Here is a 19,821-nt window from a genome sequence, read left to right as displayed (position 1 = left end):
GAAAGAATTACATCCAAACTCCAGTGTCCCAAGTACCGGCGACTGAATAATCAGTCGTCAAAATCCAAGTTGCAATATTCAAAGAGACCCTCCTCATCCTCGTCATCCTCGTTCGGAATACCCAAAATGCCATTGGCGTCCTTGACCCAAGACGGCGCCGGGCCCAAGTTAGACGTCGCATCCGGGACATCATCATCGTGAACCATGACAGATACAGTGCCCTCACCAAGCCTGGCACCCATCCAGGCATCCTTTGCGTTCGGCTTGAAGCGCGGATCCTTGATTTCATCGACCTGAGGCGGGGGCATGGCCGGGTTCTATCCGGGACTAAGCACCCACGAAGCGGCGCTCGACTCTGCAAAGCCAGTGAACTCGCCTTTCCTGCTCCACCGGGCGGTGCCCGTCTGGCAGGGCTCGGCGTCGAGGATGTTCTCCTTGGTGTGCAGATCATACGTGACCATATTGCCGTGGTCATTGGGGCGCGTCTCGGCGATGGGGCTGGGCTCGCCGGTGTATGGGTCGATGAGGCAGGTGAGGCGGCCGATATCAAAGGGGCCGCGGTAGCCGTTGTGAGCGAGGGTGCGCGCGTTACCGACTCTGACTGCGATCTCCGCTTGCGGTGAGAGAATGTGCCCGAGTTGAGGGCTCTGGAGCAGGTCCAGGTTCCAAGCAGGGCCCGGGTTCGCGAGTAGGTCATTAGGGGGCAAGGAAGGAGGCGGATTACTGGCTGCGAACGTGTTCGTGGATGAGAATGCGTCGAAGAGTTGATTCGGAGACATGGGAGCAGGGGGGTAGCTGAACGCGGGATCAAAATTCATTCCCACTTTGCTCTGTGTCTGGTGAAGCTGGCTGCCCGGATGTGCGCGGTTTGCGATGATGAGCTCATCGCTGCTCGACTCGTCTGTGGTGCTCTCGAGCGACGGAGGAGGGAAGTTGACACTTCGGAGGGCAGAGGGGATCGGGGGGCTGCTCGAGTTCCGAGGCTTCTCCGGGCTGATGACCTTGACAACTGAGGCTCTTTGGTTCTTGTCCATTTCTGTGTTCGAGATTGGAATTAGTGAGATGAAAAGAGGAGTGAGTGATTGTTAGCTCGGATGGGGTGAATCTCACGAAGTCGCGCCTTCAAAGGGGGCTGCTGCCCGGATGAAAGCGCCGCCACCATCGGGTTCTGCATTGGACGGCCACTGGGACTGAATGTCGTCACAATCGCTGATATTGATTAGCGGAGAAGCGAATAAGATCATGAGCTTGGAGGTGAGACGTACGCGATGGGTGCTGCGGAGATAGGAAATTCATCACCGAGTACTGGGGGGACCCGATCGGGCCGGAGGGACTTGAAGTAATGAATGTTGCTAGGCCAAATGAGTGAGAACCTCATCAGATGAATGAATTTGGCTCATGGGATGAGACTCACGAAAAGAATGTTGCAGGAAGGATGGCGATATCATACGGTGGGATGGAGGTGTAGATTGGACGTTGGGGCATGAGATCGCTCGGCTCGCTAAAGTTGATCAGCAGAAATCTCAGCCAAGGAGTGTGGGAAAACGTACAGGAGCAGAGCTGTGAAGGTGAATAAGGTCCAATGCTGGGACGCGTCGGCGCCTGACTGCCCAGAGCTCTGGGAGCAGGAATACTCGCAGGAACAGCGCCGCCACCGCCAAAGGGGCCCATGACTGCGACAGGAGCACTCCCATTCATGCCGCTTCTTACCGATTTCTTGATCCTATGGCTTACAGTCGTAGGATTTCCACGCATGTTATCCCTTTGATTCTGCATTTCATCTTCACCTAGGTGTCCTGTATTCTCCCGGTTGAGCCTTTCGAAAATCTTGGCCCAGGGCAGGGCCTTCAGCTTTTCGTTTCGATCCATCGGTATATCCATGACGGGTATATGATGGCTCCAGGTACTTCCAGTAACGGGTATGTTTTCCTTTTTTGTGCTTCTACTGCTCGTTAGCTTCGTTTCCTTGGAGGCTCTGTCATGTATTTCGGTTGATGTTTAATTAGATGTCTATAATTTACTTATTCAAGGCGGAATATGATGACAAAGTGGGAGGTAAGAGAGATGACAATGTAGAAGAGATATGGAAAGTAAACGCGAGATGAGATGTGGGAAGGATATAGCTTAAGAGCATGACTTCTTAGTTGTCGTTCACGGCCTGTTGTCTAGGCCCGTGAGATATCGAATCACCAGGCCAGACTTCGAGAGGAGTCTTGGATGTAATGGAAGAATCCTGCTTTGAACAAGGATGAACTGCGTTTGGCTAGTGCGTTCATCTTGGGTTGCCGTGACTATGAAACACACCACTTGAGTTTCTGTAACAAGAGAGCACGAGTTCATGATGTTACAAGACCTCGATTCCCTTTGAAGACCTACGCAAAAGCATAGATCGTTGTGTGGGTGCTTTTCAAGTCCTGCTGAGACGTCGATGCTACAAGTCGAGTCAAGATGTGGCTTTAGAAGACTATGTGATGGAAGCAAAAAGAGACGACTCGAACCCTTTTGCGAACTGGCAGTCCTCTAAATTTGCCTGTACTCAGGTTCTGCAAATCAGAATAGAGACAGAGTTAATCTCCATCGTGTCTATCAAGATAACTCAATTACTTGCGGTGGGATGAAGTCGAAGAAGCAACGCTCCTCGCTCTCATGATTTTCGTCATCATCCAAGCCATCAAAAGTAGTCTCTAGCTCCAACTCAAACGTGCCAATTCTTCTGTAAACTGGTACACCAGTCAATGAACTTCCCCCATTCTTCTCAGACGGCTGTAGAAGTAATCCGAGTATAGTCCAATCGGCAGAGTACCCGCGCACTCTCTTGATCTCCAGCGCCACGTACCCCTCAGAGCCGATGGCCGGCATTGCAGACTTGACGTCTACTTCATCTAGGCAGTCAAGATGACAGCTGATGTTTCTGGTACTCATGAGCCTGATCCCTGAGTCGGAAACACCATGTGCGCTCTGAGGACTGCTAATATCAAAGACATCTTCCGAATCATTTCTCGAATCTCCTGTAGGATGATTGAGGGTGGCCGCGGCGAGTCGCCCACGAATTCTAAGCCGGCCTGAATCGTCACAGACGTCGCCGTAGGGCGCTTTCTTGTTCACCGGCTCGGCCGAAATAGATACGACTTCGGCGTGGTAAACCTCCGTCGCATCCGTCACATCGCCCTCGAATGTAGGGATCTCCCAACCATCACCCAGAGCCACGTATGCTCTCACACTGCTATTAACGGCAAACCACGACCACGATGGCCCCTGATAGACCGCGGGCCGATTCCGACGCTCATCTTGTTCCACTCTCCACAGCAATTCGTCCCGGATGCTCCTTTTCCAGAGACCCGCGGCGTACTCATCGCCAGTCAACACGGCGAAGCGTTCCGCGACCCCCGACATAGCCAGAGCACGATCAGTGTTGAATGACAAATTGCGGCTGGTGTAAATATCCACAAGGGCACCCCATGGTGATGGAGTCTTGGAGCAGTGGCCCCAGTTGAACGAGTCCTGTCTCAAGTCATTGGGCTCTGCAACCTTCCTCCAGCCGTCGGTTGCACCCTCGCCGACGTCAAGACCGTATCGCGTATCGTTCCCCGTGGTTGATGGAATCGGTTCTTGACAGCTCCATCGAGTTTGCCGGGAGCCGAACTCGACAATTCTGGGAGATAAAAGACGTTCTTGAAAAGTCCACCCCCGCTCGTCGATAGGTTCAGGCCCCGTCTCCAACTCAACCAGGGCAATCGATCCCATTTCGCCCCTTTCTGACTGCCACGAGAGAAGAAATGCTTGATCGGACTTTGTGAACGACTCTCTGTCCTGGAGAAACCCGTCCCACGCAGTCTTGGCTCTGGATGCCATGATGGTGAATGAAGCTTGACCGTAAATATAAGGCATCTTTGCAATTTCCAAAATCTTTTCGTCGTCGCCTTCATTTTGAATGATGCAGAGTGCGTCGACCCAAATGTGTTCGACTCCGAGCTGCGAGCAGACTGTGACGGCATCCTGTATCGTCCGAGGCAGCTTTTCAAAGGGAATATCCTTCTCGAATGCTTCTAGTGTAGACGTCTCGCATTTCACCGTCTGATTGCCGCCCCAGCAATAGCTCAAAGCTGCGAATCTCGGTAAAGGGTTTAGAGCCACCGTATTTTGTAACCGCAGCGAATAGCTCCCTCTTACAGAGTTTGGATCAATGCATATTAGCCTAACGGGCCTGAGTGCCGACGGCCCAGACTGCGTCTTCAGCTCCCAACACCTTTCGTGCTTATCCTCGCACTCGGCCAGCCATGACTTTACTGCAGGCAGACAATACGCAGCATTATTCTGTATTGGCCGCGTCCAGAAGTCTCTGGCCGCTGGGTTATCATGAGGCGTGTATATCTGCAGACCCTTGACCGTCCTATACGAAACGTGCTTCGTGCGCGGGTCCCAAAGTCCAAAGTATTCTATCGTCAGGACGTCTGGCGTGCGGTCACCGCCCATACGGAACGGGGGATTCGTCTCGGCTACGAGACCGAAGTTTATGTATCCATCGCTGCGGCTCCGCAGGGCGTGGCGCATGGAGGGAAGCCTGTAGTCCGAGTCCTGGTCCGTCTGGCTGTGGAACTGCTCGAGCTCTTCTATGTCCATCTGATAGACCTCGCCGGATATGTTGTCGACGCATTCGCCAATGTCTGGTCGTGCGATACACTCCCCGTCGAGGATCCAGTCTATGAAGGCACATGTTTTCTGCTGGACTTGGAGAAGTTCTGTGAGACTGGTGTCGAATACGATCTTGTTCCACCTAGCGTCGTATCTGTCGCCCCGATCCCGACGCGGGATATCGGCTTCGGCGCGTATGACGAAGAATCTGCGACACCACTCGCATGAGTGAGGGCCGGATGACGTGGAGGGCATGATGGGCGAAGACTTCTCGTTATCGAGGAATCATGGTATTGGAAGGACCCTGAGCACGAACTCGGCAACTTTGGGCCGTAATAACGAGCTATTGGGTTGACGTTGTAGCCCTACTACCGGCGAGGGGTGTGGACTAGATTGAATCTACATATCCAATAGGTACTTGTCTCTCGACGCGCAATAGTGGATACCTGCAGACTCATGCATGTCAGACAATGAACCAGGGGCTTGTCAGTTCAAGAAGAGCAGAGGGGTGGTCTCAATTAACACCTAATCGAATCGGTGGATAGAATCTGCATTTTAGAGATGGCAATGAAGTCCTTTCCTACGTTGACGAGGACTGTATGCATTATAATTGCAATCTCAAACCGGCACTCCCTCACTTCTTGAGAAGATCCTCAACCTGCGAGGTAATATCCACCATTGGGAAACTGGTCCTATTCCCAGAAGTTGAGCCGGCGACAGGAGCATCTCCAAAGAACTCCTCAACCATGAAAAGACTACCACCGACTTGCACCGGAGCAGTGACAATTCCTCCTTGAGCATCAGTGGAGTTATTCGGTACGGTACCAAGGTGCTCCGCAGACTTCCATGACCCGTCTTTTGACCGCAAAACAGTCACGCCTTTGGTATTCTCGGCAATGAGCAAGACCTTCCCACCATACCTTGGTGGAAGATAGATGGCATCGGTGCCGGCCAGCGTCACGTTCGGCGATCTGGGTACGAGCACGGGAGCGCCCTTATCCGCTTTCATGTCGAAGCGGTAGATCTGGGCGTCCTCGTTACTGTTGGACAGCAGGATATTACCAGTGGCCGCGAGACCGGAGAAGCCCATTTTCGTGTGGTCAATTTTCGCAGGGAGGTACCACGGGACGACGGCAGAGCCCTCGCGGTTGACTTTCATGATTGTCCCCGGGAACGAGCCAACGACGTAGGTGTTGCCGTGGGTGTCGTGCTCAATGTCCTGGAAGCCTCCATACTCCCCCTTTGTCACGGCCGTGATGTTCTTATTCCACAGAACCTGCTTCTTTGCCGGGTCGTATTTGATAATGAAGTTGTCACCCGACACGTCATTTCCGGCGGTATTGAAGGGGGCGGCGGCGTCGACTACAATCGAGACTAGTTTGGTGCGAGTATCTACCTGCACGCCACCGATGTGTAAGGCAGGGTTGCGTGTGATACCGTCGAATGTCAAGATGTCGAGGACGGCGTCCTTGTAAGGATCGTAAACTACAACGCTAGCGTTGAATAGTGATCTTGCCTCTGCTTTAGCGTCATGGTTGATATGTGAGTTTGTACGTATAAGCTTACCCAAAATAGACTATGCAGTTGTTGACGTCCCAGTCCGCATTTTCGGGATAGAGTTGGTACTGTTGTACAACAAAGCTGCCCTTCTTCAGAGGCGGACATTGTCTCACTGGCTTCGATGAGCTTTCTGCTTGAGAAATCATGCACAGAAGGAAGGCGAGAGCTACTGCTAGGTGCTTGAAGCTACTCATGGTAAGCTGCGTAGAACGCCACGGGCGTTACGGCAAGTTGCAGAACGTTGGGAACGGAAGATGTGAAAGCAATGACGGAAACGGCACTCGGGGCATTTTCAGCTACCAAGACGGATCACCACCTCCTAAGTATTATCTTCAGATGACGATGAACATGGGTCAAACAGACGACTAGACTCCGTTCTCCTGAAAACACCAGTGGATACTGCTTGAACAAGCTGCTGCTTATTTATTTATTCATATAAATGCCTGCACTTCCGCGCTGAGGAGAGATGTTGAACGTGACATGGTGCCTGGGACGGGACCCCGGGTTAGAAGGGATGACCTTGAATGGCCCGAAGCCATCCGGCACTGTCCCTGGGGAATAGGACCGGCAGTTAAGAAAGCATTGTTTGGGCGTTTGAGGTGACAGGCAGATTCTGGATGTCGACATCGGCAATGGCCAGACGCACGAGCTTTGATCGGAAATTGGATGAATATCGACTTGTTCTTCAGTGTCGCATTTGGACTGCTCAGATTGCGGGATTTCGTCACTGAGTTCTTGGATAAAGTGACCGTATATTATATTAAGGTTGATAAGCATTTATTCACCTCTCTTCGGTAGCTTGTGAGTCAAAGTAATATAAGAAGCTCGACGTCAAAACGTAGCAAGGGGGCCATTTCCCCGTACGAGGAGTTCGTGGTTTTGTGCTGGCCCACTTGGAAATGGAATTGAGATGTTCGGCGAGCCCTGTAGTTTTCTCTTCGCCGGCCGCTAAGTTTGCAGCAAGGTCCAGCTGTCGAATTTTACAGAGTTTGACGAAGCTTTGGGGAGAAATGTCCACCAATTAGCCCGACGTCAGCTAAGCAGCGCAACGTGGAAGCAAGGGTGAGACGCAGGGAAGTGGAGGTTAAGAGGCTTTGAGGTCACAAAAAGGGCGAATATGATATGATGGTTGAAGAAGCACCTGAAGATGGCAAGTGATAAAAAAAAACACTGGATTGATGAAAAATCCATGGAGCTTTCCAATTGTGAGTGAGTGTTCCTTCGTCTTAGGGAATTCCCTGAGCTCCTTCCTGGGTGCAACGTTCGGACCCACTTGGCGCGCTGTTAAGCTTCTGGCCCTTTCTCGCTAGTTTATCCACAAATGGATGGCGCTAGGTGCTAAACGGCAGGTACCTTAAGGAAACAAATAACGAGTATTCGGCGCTAAGCTGCCGGATTGCGGGAACGCTTCTAGCGGGGTGTACCTGAGTATCTCATTCTACGATTCTTTGCTTCAATTCTTCCATTTCCATTTTACTTGTCACCAAGCTTTCTTCTTGCCGTCCACGAGACAACCCTGATTCGATAAGAAGATGCAATTACCCTCCCGTAGATACTAGTTCGTTCCATTGTTGATAACTTACTGGTTATCGCCTTTTTGTAAGATTTCTCAGGTCTTGCTAATCACCGTTGCGCGGATCCAAGCAATTATTCAACAAATGGTCAGCACTTGGAACTCTACTACTACCCATCACCTTGCCAAGACTTGCCAATGAAATGATTCGAAAGCTCGAGGTCGGCCATCGGGCGAAAACTAGCAGGCCACCAGGCCTGGATCGCATCTCTCCACCTCTTCCATCTAGGCGGCACCAGTGAGACACGCATCTTGACCTTCACCAGCTCCAGCCTCCTTGCTTCAGACAAGGGCCTCGATCATATACGAAGTCCAATAGCGGAATAGGCCGTCTCGGCTACACTTGGTAAAAAGCAGTCATCGTCGCATCGGCCGCTGCCCCATCTGCCGATGGAAGATCAATTGGATCAATTCTTCAATGGTCATCCAAGATGGACTCCCAGAGCACAGGTTTCATCGCGAACTTTACGAAAGCAAGCCTCGCACGAAGCAGAGGGGCGCGTTCGATGAGATGTTCATCTATCCGTACTCCGTACTCCGTACTCTCTAGACAATGCGCCTCGGCTGGTTTCCCTAGCCAGCCACACGTGGACAAGCCATGGGATTGGCCGCCGTTCCTACTGAGATCGCCGGCATCCAAGGGAGGCCCCATCTATGATCTGGGCCGCGCCATAGGGGCTCAAGCCACTCGGCTTCGCCCCTGAGAAAGCTTACTTCTGCTCGAGCGTTCCCGCACGTATCCGTTTTACTCAGCCACCCAGCGTTGTGTGCCGCGATTTGTCAATATTCGGCCTCCCTTTCGACTTATCTTCCCCTCTATCTCCCCAGAATGCAACTTAGACCTTATGATCCGTACGGAGTACCTCGCTCCTCCAAGTGGACCAGCGAGGATCATACAATGATACAAGTCAGAGGTCGGACGGCCCGTCCCACGTATCGCGTAGCGGACGATGGGCTCTAGTTTGAAAACAGCCGAAATCCTCAAAAACAAATTGTCAGCGCGTTTCTTCTGGTAGCCAAGACCCTAGGCAGGGTGTTTTCGAGGCATGCCTAGCTCATTGGAACATGTCTAGCCCTCCAAGGCATCCCTTTCTGATATGCAGAACCGGCGCTTCTGCAGGCTGACAAGTCGGTTGTTGAATGCGACGCCAAATCTGTACCTATGGCCGTCGCACAAGTGTTATCTGATATTGCTAGCCACTGGTTGGGAGATGGTCCATTTGCAGCTCTTCCGTCCCAAGACATGGCGTATTAGAAGCACAATGTCACCCACCAAGACCGTCTTATCATCTGCCTCCTTGGCCTTCTACATATTTCGCCCGTTGTGTCGCATTTCACAGACGTCTTGCGTCGGACTGTTACTGTCTTGCTTTCCGTTTCGCATTTAATCTTCCTCTTTTTTCACCCTTTCGTTTTCAGCGTTTCTAGCGCTCCCACTGTTTAAGTGGTATCCGCGCTTCGATATCGCCCATCCCACGCCTGTTTGCACTGGCCGGTTGCAGGCAGTCAATTTCTCTGATTTTAAAGGCCTGCAATGAAGGCATTTCTTGCACGAGATAGAGTTGCCGAGTCGGCGTCTACGTCCGATGACGAGACCGTAGTCGCCGTCCAAGATGGGGTCCGGTTGAACGCCGCAGGCCACAGGGATCAATTGAATCGTCAATATGGATTCTTTGGATTGGCAAGCATGGCTCTGACAGTGGACAACGCCTGGGTCGCCTTGGGATCGTCCATCTCTGTGTCAATTCGTAAGTTGCACTAGACGCCTATTGCTTGCAAGTCGGACGTTGTGACGAACCGGGATCAATCTAGTCAACGGTGGCCCACCCGGCATCATTTACGGCCTCCTTGTCGCCGTCTTTTACTACTCCCTCATCGGCTTGAGTTTATCAGAGGTTTGTCTTCTCTTATCCCAGTTCTTGCAACAGCCCCTCTCGTTTTCCAAAACAATGTGAATCACGAAGCCTGACACCTTCCTCCAAGCTCGCTTCATCAGTCCCCACTGCGGGCGGCGTCTACCACTGGGCCACCATCGCCGGAGGCCCTCGCTGGGGCCGAGTCCTTGGCTTCTTCACCGGCTGGATCAACTTCTACGGCTGGCTGTTCTCGCTCGCAGCCCTGCTGCAGATCTCGAGCAATGTCGCCGTGAGCATGTACGCCGTTTGGAACTGGGATACCTACGTCAGCCAGCCCTTCCACGTCTTCATCGGATACCTCATCATCCTCTGGGGGTGCGCGGGCTTCATTGTCTTTGCCAACAAGTATGCTCCGTACACTCAGCAAGCCGGAACAATTTTTGTATTGGTAGGTGGCGTCGTCACCATTATCGTTCTGGCGGCGATGCCGAAGCAACACGCGAGCAATCACTTCGTTTGGGGCTCTTTCGATGAGAACAACACCACAGGGTGGTCAGGGGGTGTTGCTTTCCTTCTAGGTGTCCTCAACGGCGCTTTCACGATTGGAACTCCTGACTCGGTCACGCACATGGCTGAGGAGATGCCGCATCCCAAAAAGGACCTCCCAAAGGCAATCTTATTGCAGATATCCCTGGGCTTCGTCTGTTAGTGAACATTCTGCAGATATTATGAACCCGGGACTGACTATCGATAGATGCCTTCTGCTTCGCCGTCGCGCTGTCATACGCCATCACGGACATTACGGCTCTCCAAGGCGGTTTCAACTCTTTTCCGCTGACCAACATTTACGTGCAAGCCACTACGAACAGCAATGGAATCCGGAGCCCAGGCGCAGCGTTTGGCCTCCTGTTCATCATGTTGGGCTGTACGCTGACGTGTTGCGTGGGTTTGACGTTGACGGTGAGATGGCCATTCACTGAGCTGGTGAAGTTGCAGTTGCTGACATTGTTCTCAGGTTTCGCGTACCTACTGGGCGCTTGCACGCGATAACGCTGTACCATTGTCCAACGTCTTCGCAAAGGTCAATGAGCGTCTGAGTTGTCCTGTCTGGTCGACCTTGTTTGTCTGTACGTCACCGCGTTCCCGCCCTCCGCAAGTGCAATGGCATGAAGATTAATACGGATCATCTAGGCGTCGTTGCAACAGGGCTGGGTGCCATACCCCTCGGGAGTTCCGCAGCCTTCCTGGCACTAGCAAGCTCGTTCATAATTCTGACATCTGTATCATACGCCATCCCATTCGCAGCAAACATGCTCTCCGGGCGAAAGTACTTCCCTCGTGGACCCTTCCATCTGGGTAAAGCGGGATACGTCATCAACGGACTGGCTGTACTATTCATCGTCCTCTTTGATATCATGTTTTGTTTCCGTAAGTCCTTGTTTGTTCCAAAAAAAAAAACAAGAACCATGGCCACGCGCTAATGAGAGCTTAAGCATTCGTCTTGCCCACGACAGTAGCGACGATGAACTGGAGTGCCGTTATCTTGGTGGGAACGGTGGCAATCACGGGGCTGTGGTGGGCGGTTCACGCGGTCCATCATTACCCTGGACCCAAGGTGATGGAGCTTTACATTGCTACCGAAGGTGTAAGCCCCGTCGCCACGGAGAAGAACACGACGGCTGTCGCTTCGTCAGAGTTGAAGGAACCTCACGCATTGCAATGAAGATGCTGTGACTTATTAGAGTGAATGGTAGTTGATGGAACTAAGATATGATGTGACCAGCTTATACGGGATATCTAAGCTCTTTGAAGAAGGGGAGCCATAGACCATTTCTTGACGTCTGGCGCGAAGGCTGACCGAGGGCCACACCGAGAGCTCCGCGGGAAATCGGTGAATTGGCCAATCAGATACGACTAAACTCATCTTACAATACGTACCCCAGAATGGATGCGTCATGGTCCCTGTCATCGGTATCGATAAGAATTCTATCGTTTGCCGCAAAGAATCTCGAGCTTCGCCGGTCGCATTCTTCTCTTCCTCGCCAATTCTCCCGTGCGACTCTTCCGTTTACTTCTCTCAACTTCCCGCCCGCCCACTCGCCACCACTTCACGAACCAGATTCGATACAATGGGATCATCCTCTTCAAAAGCCGCGCAGGGCGCCGCGCGCAAATTCCCGACCCGCGCTCCGGGCGCCGTACCACCACCGTCGACCGCCGCGAGAGCAGCTCCCGCTGCCCCTCCGACCCAGCCCGCGCAGGCTCAGTCACAGACGAAGACGGCGACACTCAAACCAGAAGGTCAGTTTCAACCTTAACACACTGAACTTCTCGATCAATCATGATCTCAAAGCTGACTGCTACGACCCAGATCCCACGTCCACCACCACTGCCACCAATCCCGAAGTCACCGCCGAATTCTCCTCGCGCCTCCGCCAAATGGGCATCGTCCAGCCAAACCCAACCTTCTCCTCCACATCAACAGCCAGCGCCGGCCCCGGTCCCGTCGCAGGCAGCCGCCCCGGCCCGAGTCCTCACGCCGATCTAATCCAGAACCCGGGGCCCTTGTTCCCTTCCACATCCCGCAATGCAACGCTCGGCACCCTCGAAGCCCGCCGCCGGCTCCAGCAGGAAGCCGATGCCGAGTTTGACGGGCTCGGACGTAGCAGCAGCGGCGGGAGGGAGTTTCTGGATTTGAAGACGATTATTCAGATGCACCTGATGCGCGACAGGGGACACTCGCCCGCTGAGATTGAGGCGAGGTTGGATTTGAAGGCTGGGGTTGTGGCGAGGCTGGGACGGATTGGGATCACGTCGCCCGCTTGAGTTTTGGCATTCACATTATACAGAATAGTGCTTGCTGATCAAAGGTGTTGAAGGTGTATAAAAAAAATGTAATTATAGGTATACTGCTCTACGAAATCCGCAAAAGCTCCCAAACTCCTCCATAGTCTTTGGAAATAATTAACGACTAATCATCAAAAGACCCAAAAACAATCATTAAACCCGCTTTTTGCCTTTTCCAGTCAGCCCCAAGGTTTTTACCAGGCGCAGTGTCCGCCATCGATGCGCAGGTCGCTGCCCGTCATGAAGCTGCTGGCGTCGCTGAGCAGGAACACGGCGGCACCGCGGTACTCGCCGGGCTGGCTGAGCCTGTTGAGCATGTTGTGCTTGGGCCACTCGACCTTGCGCTCCGGGTACTCCACGAAGAGCGCCTCGACCATGGCGGTGACGATGTAGCCGGGCGAGATGGTGTTGACGCGGATGCCGTGAGCGCCCCATTCGGCAGCCAGGTTACGGCCGAGCTGCAGGACGGCGGCCTTGGAGGCGTTGTATGCGCTATAGTAGCAGTGTCAGTCAATCTGTTACACTTTTTGTGAAAATCAACTTTGTGGGTGTAAAAACTTACGGGCAGATCAATCCCCTGTTGGCAACGGTACCGCTCATGCTGGCAATCAAGACGATGCTACCGCCTGTGCCGAGGCGGACCATCTGGCGCGCGACGGCCTGGGCCGTCATGAAGGAGCCGGTGACGTTGACGCCCATCATGCGGTCGACATCCTCGGCCTTGTACTCGAGCGCGGGAGTCTCCTGCTGGATGCCCGCGGCGGCGATGAGGCCGTCCATGCGGCCGTGCTGGTTGGCGATGCCCTCGACGATGTCGTTGAGCTGGGCCACGTCGCGGACGTCGACCTGGTGGTAGGAGAGGGAGGTGCCGAGCTCGGCGGTGGCGCGGAGGGCGACCTTTTCAAAGTCCGGGTCTGGGGTAGGGAGACGGTCGATTGCGTGGACTAAAGGGTTGGTGTTAGTCTTGGGCTTGTTTGAATTCTGGCAGTACTTGAGAGAGCATCGCTATGAAAGACGCTATGAAAGATTGTGAAAGAAACGGTAAAGTTGCAAAAAAGAGTCGCGATTACCTATTGCGCCAGCTTCGAGGAGAGCCTCGGCCTGCGTGAGGCCGAGTCCGCGCGCGCCGCCAGAGACGACAATGACCTTGCCCTGGAGGCTGAACTCGGGGAGGCCGCGGGCGACTTGGGGGGTCGTAGCGCCGAGGCCGAGGGACTTGGGGGTCGAGTTGAAGCTCCTCTCCTGCGCGACGAGGGGGTTTGCGGGTGCCACGACGGGGGCTTCGACGGGCTGCACTGCGAGTCTGGGAAGTTTCCTTGGGGTCAGATAAGGTCCAATGAGACGGAGTGGCTGGACGCGGGTTAGGTACCGTGACATGTTGCTGCCGGCTTCAACGAGAGCTGCGGGAGACATTTTGCTTCTGCTGTGTGTTTTTGGTGGAGGTTCCTGGATAGGAGGATGGGGGGAAGAGGCCTTCTTGTTGGCTTCTTCAAGTATCTTGGGTTTCGTGAGAGGTAGGTTTGATGACGGAGGTGGTTGATGCTAGTTAAGACTAAGACGGGCCGAGATGGGAGGGTGTATTGGACCAAATGTGTTGATATTTGAAACTCAATGGAACTCTGATAGAGCTTGCTTGTTGTCTATAATACGAGAGGAGTGATGATGATGAAAGGTGTGTGTGATAGTGAAGAGAAACTAAAAGGTCAGGACACCATCGTGAAGTCGTGTTCTTATACATCGTCGAGCTCTACCTTTCACCCTTTTCCTAATGGGTTGAACTTCCCCGCACCCACGTCTCGTCTCATTGCCTCCCACGCCTCTCCCACCCCCCTCACCGTCTAAGTTCTTCCCGTCATGCCACGACCCTTGGCCCATGGTCCATTACCCCCATGGCAAGATCAAGATCAGCAATCCCGAGCAACAATGAGCATCCGTTTTAGCAACCAACGGGCTAGCGCCGGCCATGGCGGGCGAAGGAACAAGGGGATGGGACTGGACTGACGGGGAGCTTGCGTTATGGTGAGCTGTCTAGGATTGTCTATACTAGGTAGTAGGTATCGCTCTGCCGGTTCCGGAAATGGACTGGTGACGAGACGTCGGGCTCGCTCGTGTGCCATCAAATTACCGATAACAGGTACTGCAGTGTGTCTAGTGTGTGGTGTCAAGCTCGAAGCTCCCTTCGCCTCATCTTTTCTTAGAAACGGAAACCCCTAGCACCACTGTTTTTTTTTTTTTTTTGCTGCTCGTCGGAGTCTCTGCGGGACCTGAAAATCTAAGGTTTGTTCGTCCACGCCGGCGGGTACGTTTCGTTGCATGCCATGGGCAGCATGTGCAGCAATGGAGCTCCAAACCTCTCTCTCATCGAGGGCTAGAACCTTCAAAGATGGGTCTGCGATGTCCGAGACAGGTCATGCGGGATGTCAGATTTCAGAATAGAGATTGGAACGCCCCCGCCTTGCCCCCGTGTTCCCGTGTCTCTGTGTCTCTGCGTGGACTCCCCCCGGTTCCCTGGTTCCAGAGCTGCTTCCAAAAGCTCCGGGAAAGCAGTTGGATGCGCTCCCGCGTGAGAGTCTAGTCTTTGCTTGGGGGAAAGACATGGGGACATGGGAACATGGGGGCGGGCAATCGGGAATACTCCACCTTTGGACCCCTCCGCGCGCGGCGGAAACTCAACCGGCTGCCCGCGGTGCGGAAAATCGGTTGGTTTACCGAAAGAACCACATTACACTTCACCACTTTTTCGAGTTTTCACTGGCATGAAACGGAAAATGGCTGATTCAACTACCACCCGTTGGGCTGCAAGAACCCCCCGACATGTCTGAGCTCCGAGTTTCTGAGTCTCTGAGTGCCTGAGAAGGGTTCTGGTAAGGCTCTCGTGGGGCTTGGCTCCATCTCTCATTACCAAACTCATCTCTGGCCACAGCCACCACAATATTGGGACGGAACTGCGGATGTTTGTTTCTTAAGCATTCAGACTGTCAGAGACTCAGAGTTGTATCGTGAAGCTTCGTAAGAACGGAGCAGACAAAATCAAGGGACCTAAACTGGGTCTGAACTGCAACGTAGGGTCCAGAACTCATATCCCACCCCATTATCATCCCTGCCTCTGAGTTTCCAGAGTCCAGACCAACATTCACAGATACCTTAGTAACCTTACCTGGGCGGCGGAAACCTACACGTCGGTACACATCCAAATAGCCACTACTACGCACGCTAGACACTTGGGCTGCGCATGTCAACCAAACAGAGACTAATACGGCAAGGTAGAGAGTTTCGAGCGGTGGGGAGACAGCTGCGTCCGGGGGAGAAATGCGGAGTGCAGTGTTGCTTTGCGCATGCGGTCCCGGTCCACCGGATTGCTCCTTTAGGAAATCCGAGTTGCTCATCCCTTTCTCGTCCCTCCTTGATCCCTCCTCATCCCTACTCACCCCTACTCCATGCCTTCGCTCACTGTTACCAGAGTGGCAGAAGCTCAGAACGAGCATCAAACTATTTGCCTTTTGTGATCATGTGTGTTGTATCTCACTGCCTGCGCCTCCAACAAACTGGAACCCTACAAAATGAAGAAGCAAAACCCAAAGATCGGTCAGCAAACCCATCATTCAAATGTCAGACAATTCAAGCATCTGATGTCTTCGTGACGCCGCAGGATCAGCTTGGCCCCCCTAACCCCCCATCCTCCCCTTATCCCGTGCTCGGCTCCGTACGGGTATCCCGTAGGCTGTACCGTACCGCAAGTCCGCAACCCAGCACCCCGGTGCCAGAACAACACAACGCGCCAGCCTGCGAGGGTTTGATGCTCTCGTGACTCTCGTGCCTATCGTGAACTATACCGACACTCCCGGCCAAGACCCAAAAGACCACTTATCATCCAGCCTCTGCATCCCGGGGCCCCCCTCGCCATCGCCGCCCCCTTCCCTGGCGATCCACCGCTGCACGCCCCAAAATGCCTTGAGGTACGATATCCCCAGCGCAAAGTCCTCGAACCCGATCGACAGTCCCGTCACGGCCATCTTCCTCCTCACGAAACGCCCCTGGGCATCCGCCGCCGCGTTCGGGGCCGCCACCAGCATCACCCAGAGGAAGATTCCCGGCATCCCTTTCCACGTCGTCATGCTCACGCTCGTCAGGCTGGCGTACGCCGCCCGGAGCATCTCGGCGTCGTCGAACCGCGAAATCTGTCGCAGGGACTTGATGGACCAGCTGTAAATCACGGCGGCGATCCTGACGGTCTCGAGGATCCGTTCCTTTTCGGAGGAGGCGAAGGCGACTTGTGTGGTTCTCGTTGCTGCCGCTGCTGTGCCTTGTTCCCGCAGCTTTTCGTATAGCCACGATGCGGTTGATCGAATTTTTGATTTGCTCGCCGTCGACGCCATCGCCGATGCCGATGTGACGGACTCCGTGAGGAACCGCACGTCGTCCAGAATCTTGGCCGTTGCGGCGCAGATGCCGAGCTTCTCTGCGATGCTCTCGAATCGCGGTGCGGACGCCAATAAGGGGCTGTCGTAGCAGTCTGGCCACGTCGTCGGGACTGGTATCTCCTCGTCACGGGCTGGATCGTTCTCCAGCCAGTATAGATCCGTCTCAAAGGCACAAGCAATCTCATAATCGGTTCTTTTGGAGGGCATTAGCAAGAGCCTTCATGACCTGATATGAACTCACTTGAACTTACAGAATTATGATGGATTCGCCTACAATGTCCTTCAGCCCGCGCATGCCTTTACGGAGTTTAATCATGCGCTTGATGCCTCTCATGTGAGCAAACATGCTCTCATCGGCACCCCAAAACCACTTGGACAGAAAAATCAGTTTCTCGTTGGGACATGTTTGATAAAACTGCCTCCGGGACTAGACGTCGAACTCACCTCCATGACGACCAGATTCACAATGCACCGAACCATCTCAACTGCGATAGCGTCGAACGGTCGCCGCATGTAGTCTGCAATCATCGACAGCACCCAGGACTTGAGGGCGAGCGACTCGGGGCTCTTTGCCACTTCCATGCCTCGCTCCAGTGACTGGGTCATCGACGACATGAGGATGCCGATATTGGGAAACAGAGGGGATTGCAGCATCCACGGCAGGACCTCCTTGAGAAACACGGGCGGCTGGCTTTGGCCATCAATCGACACCATATTTGGCGCCACGAATTGAACGTCTATGGGCGGACTCGTCAGCTACGGATACTCCAAGGGCGATGATACTGGTGATCTTACAGAAATGTAAAAGCTCCGCCGTTCTGGGCCCTTCCGGGAGTGGCATTCCGTGAAGGGTTGTAACTTCGGTGAGGATACCACCAATGGATGCGATACCATTGTGGAAGAAGGCCTGGGGGTCGCCGTCTCCATCGAGAAAAAGGTTGGCGCGGGTCTTGCCCTTCAACACGGCTCTTTCATCTTCTCGATAGTCCTTACAGCAGTCTTCCCCAAGACGTGCGTGATCATGGCCCGCGAGGCAACTCGATCTGAACTGCTCCCTGCAACGATTTCGAACGGGCAGTCTACCGGGCAAGTCCAGAGACGCGATACCGGGCAACGAAGTGGCACAGGGACCGCGTGAGGTCACCTCTGTCTGCTTCACCGATTTCGAGGGAAGCGAGGACAGGTCAAAGGTGAGGACCTGCGTTTCGTACACCGGCCTCGGGAGACATGGTCCGAGTTGGACAATGGTACACTCCACGGGAGGGAACCGTCTCGAGCAGTTGACACATTGCGCGTCGGGCTGTCGGATTATGCACTATGACATGTCCATTCTTTCAGTCTTGCATGAATCCGATGAGACTCAAGTGATCAGTTTCAGGTCGTTCCTGGACACGTGATACAGTTGCATGGCCAGTGACTTGGTGTTGATCTGTGTTGGGCTTTTTTGATCAACTCACCTTCTGCTTCCGCCTTTGACACTCGGTACATGATTTCTGAAGCCTCGCCCGTCTCTTTGGGGCCGATGGCAGCTTCGACGATTCAGAGGCCATGATATTTCGTTCATGATACTCAGCTCATTATGTTGGAGGTGAGGCGAAAGATGAGAGGGGAATGAAGCACTAGATTGGGCATTTGAACCACTGACACGCCCTCAATTCAGCCACGGCTGAGGACTCAATGAGATCTAGGCCCATGTCTCGATTGAGAGATAGTACGGGATAAGATGAGTGGATGAGCACCTGAACCAGCAGGCCGCTTCTGACATTTTCTCAGCGCCTTGTTTGCGCTGCCTCTTTTGTCCCTTTTCGGATTGATGCATTTTGATGCATTCAGCGCCGACTTTTCCCCCTCATTTTGTGTCTCACGAAGGTCGCGTACGATTTGACGATTTGTTTATGTTACTGTGAGGCGTCGCACTTTGGAAAGATCGACACCAGCTGGCGGCGCTTACTTGCATGAAAAAGGCTGCCTGCGGGACGGGACACGATCTGTGGGTGAGATTATACCCGGCGGTGAGACGGGCTGGAAGATGGGAGATGAATCTGGCACTTTCGACAGTTTTTACACGCTAGAAGAAGAGAATTGAGTTTCTATAATAGAAAATGAATTCTGCGTCACGACATTTGCGTTTATTCTTTCGCCATCAAGCGCCCGAAATCAATTATCTTTGCCTTGAACATCAATGACAATAATGACCGGTCCGACGCCAACAAATGTTACAGGCAGCTGCCTCTGTGGCTCGGTCAAGTATACCGTCGCCGGCGGATTCGGATTCGGAGTTGTCTGCCATTGCAACAGCTGCCGCAAATTTACGGGTTCGTCCTTTGGGGCGAACAGCTTAGTTGAGGCAAAGGTACCCATCCGGTCCCTCCAAGATTCCAGCTATCAGTTACTAACCAATCATCCAAATAATTCAGAGCCTCACCGTCGACGACCCGGAGAAGAAGATCAAAGTCTACAAGGCCGGGATATCCAACTCGGGCAACTCGCTGGAACGCTCGTTCTGCGGCGCCTGCGGCTCTTCGCTATTCGTCGTCAGCGAAAAGGACCCCGGCCGGATCGCCGTCACATCCGGGACGATGGACGACGTGCAGGGCGTGGAGGGGGATGGTGTCGAGCTGTGGAAGCCAAAGTTGGAGTTCTTCTGCATTCGCAAGGCGAAGTGGTTGACGACTGTTGGGACTGCGCAAAAGGATACGATGTGAACGGTTTATGCCACTTCAGATGGCTTTGGTGTTGGTGTTAGTCTATGCTGTATGTAAGGCACAAAGCAAGGTGGGAACCACGAGATTCAATTAGCTTCGTCCGGGCCGTCCCGTTCCATCTCCTGACTCAGATGCAATTCAGAGACGGAGAAGGAAATGCATCTGCCCTCGCTCAAAAGGCTAGCTTGAAGCTTGTTCATATCAAGTGCAATCGGTGAGTGCTACAT

At 53.4% G+C, this 19,821-nt stretch overlaps 8 protein-coding genes across 8 annotated transcripts; 3 read left to right on the top strand and 5 right to left on the bottom strand.

Moving 5' to 3' along the window:
- Positions 1 to 50: 50 nt before the first annotated feature.
- On the bottom strand, positions 51 to 1,034 carry N0V96_000085 (uncharacterized protein; the record flags this gene model as incomplete). Its single annotated transcript, XM_065755826.1, has 2 exons — positions 51 to 293; positions 336 to 1,034. The coding sequence occupies 2 exons, from the start codon at positions 1,032 to 1,034 to the stop codon at positions 51 to 53; spliced, it is 942 nt and encodes a 313-aa protein (XP_065615066.1).
- A 1,552-nt stretch (positions 1,035 to 2,586) lies between these two features.
- On the bottom strand, positions 2,587 to 4,887 carry N0V96_000084 (uncharacterized protein; the record flags this gene model as incomplete). The annotated part of the gene is made up of 1 exon (XM_053191775.1): positions 2,587 to 4,887. The coding sequence occupies one exon, from the start codon at positions 4,885 to 4,887 to the stop codon at positions 2,587 to 2,589; it is 2,301 nt and encodes a 766-aa protein (XP_053050859.1).
- Positions 4,888 to 5,266: 379 nt separating this feature from the next.
- Positions 5,267 to 6,338, bottom strand: N0V96_000083 (uncharacterized protein; the record flags this gene model as incomplete). The annotated part of the gene is made up of 2 exons (XM_053191776.2): positions 5,267 to 6,125; positions 6,199 to 6,338. The coding sequence occupies 2 exons, from the start codon at positions 6,336 to 6,338 to the stop codon at positions 5,267 to 5,269; spliced, it is 999 nt and encodes a 332-aa protein (XP_053050860.2).
- A 2,961-nt stretch (positions 6,339 to 9,299) lies between these two features.
- Positions 9,300 to 11,344, top strand: N0V96_000082 (uncharacterized protein; the record flags this gene model as incomplete). The annotated part of the gene is made up of 7 exons (XM_065755825.1): positions 9,300 to 9,513; positions 9,578 to 9,660; positions 9,749 to 10,325; positions 10,376 to 10,581; positions 10,637 to 10,748; positions 10,813 to 11,049; positions 11,115 to 11,344. 7 exons carry the CDS (start codon positions 9,300 to 9,302, stop codon positions 11,342 to 11,344), a joined length of 1,659 nt encoding a protein of 552 aa, XP_065615065.1.
- Positions 11,345 to 11,750: 406 nt separating this feature from the next.
- Positions 11,751 to 12,447, top strand: N0V96_000081 (uncharacterized protein; the record flags this gene model as incomplete). Its single annotated transcript, XM_053191778.1, has 2 exons — positions 11,751 to 11,922; positions 11,993 to 12,447. 2 exons carry the CDS (start codon positions 11,751 to 11,753, stop codon positions 12,445 to 12,447), a joined length of 627 nt encoding a protein of 208 aa, XP_053050862.1.
- Positions 12,448 to 12,662: 215 nt separating this feature from the next.
- On the bottom strand, positions 12,663 to 13,881 carry N0V96_000080 (uncharacterized protein; the record flags this gene model as incomplete). Its single annotated transcript, XM_053191779.2, has 3 exons — positions 12,663 to 12,960; positions 13,031 to 13,412; positions 13,539 to 13,881. The coding sequence occupies 3 exons, from the start codon at positions 13,879 to 13,881 to the stop codon at positions 12,663 to 12,665; spliced, it is 1,023 nt and encodes a 340-aa protein (XP_053050863.2).
- A 2,414-nt stretch (positions 13,882 to 16,295) lies between these two features.
- On the bottom strand, positions 16,296 to 17,603 carry N0V96_000079 (uncharacterized protein; the record flags this gene model as incomplete). Its single annotated transcript, XM_053191780.2, has 3 exons — positions 16,296 to 17,082; positions 17,141 to 17,259; positions 17,334 to 17,603. The coding sequence occupies 3 exons, from the start codon at positions 17,601 to 17,603 to the stop codon at positions 16,296 to 16,298; spliced, it is 1,176 nt and encodes a 391-aa protein (XP_053050864.2).
- Positions 17,604 to 19,080: 1,477 nt separating this feature from the next.
- N0V96_000078 (uncharacterized protein) lies at positions 19,081 to 19,594 on the top strand (the record flags this gene model as incomplete). Its single annotated transcript, XM_065755824.1, has 2 exons — positions 19,081 to 19,242; positions 19,307 to 19,594. 2 exons carry the CDS (start codon positions 19,081 to 19,083, stop codon positions 19,592 to 19,594), a joined length of 450 nt encoding a protein of 149 aa, XP_065615064.1.
- Between the last annotated feature and the right edge of the window lie 227 nt (positions 19,595 to 19,821).

This window comes from Colletotrichum fioriniae (genome assembly GCF_027942845.1).
Source record: "Colletotrichum fioriniae strain IMI 355084 chromosome Unknown scaffold_1, whole genome shotgun sequence".
NCBI lineage: Eukaryota > Fungi > Ascomycota > Sordariomycetes > Glomerellales > Glomerellaceae > Colletotrichum > Colletotrichum fioriniae.
Note: the sequence above shows the minus strand (reverse complement) of the source record. Positions and strands in the feature narration are given on the sequence as shown.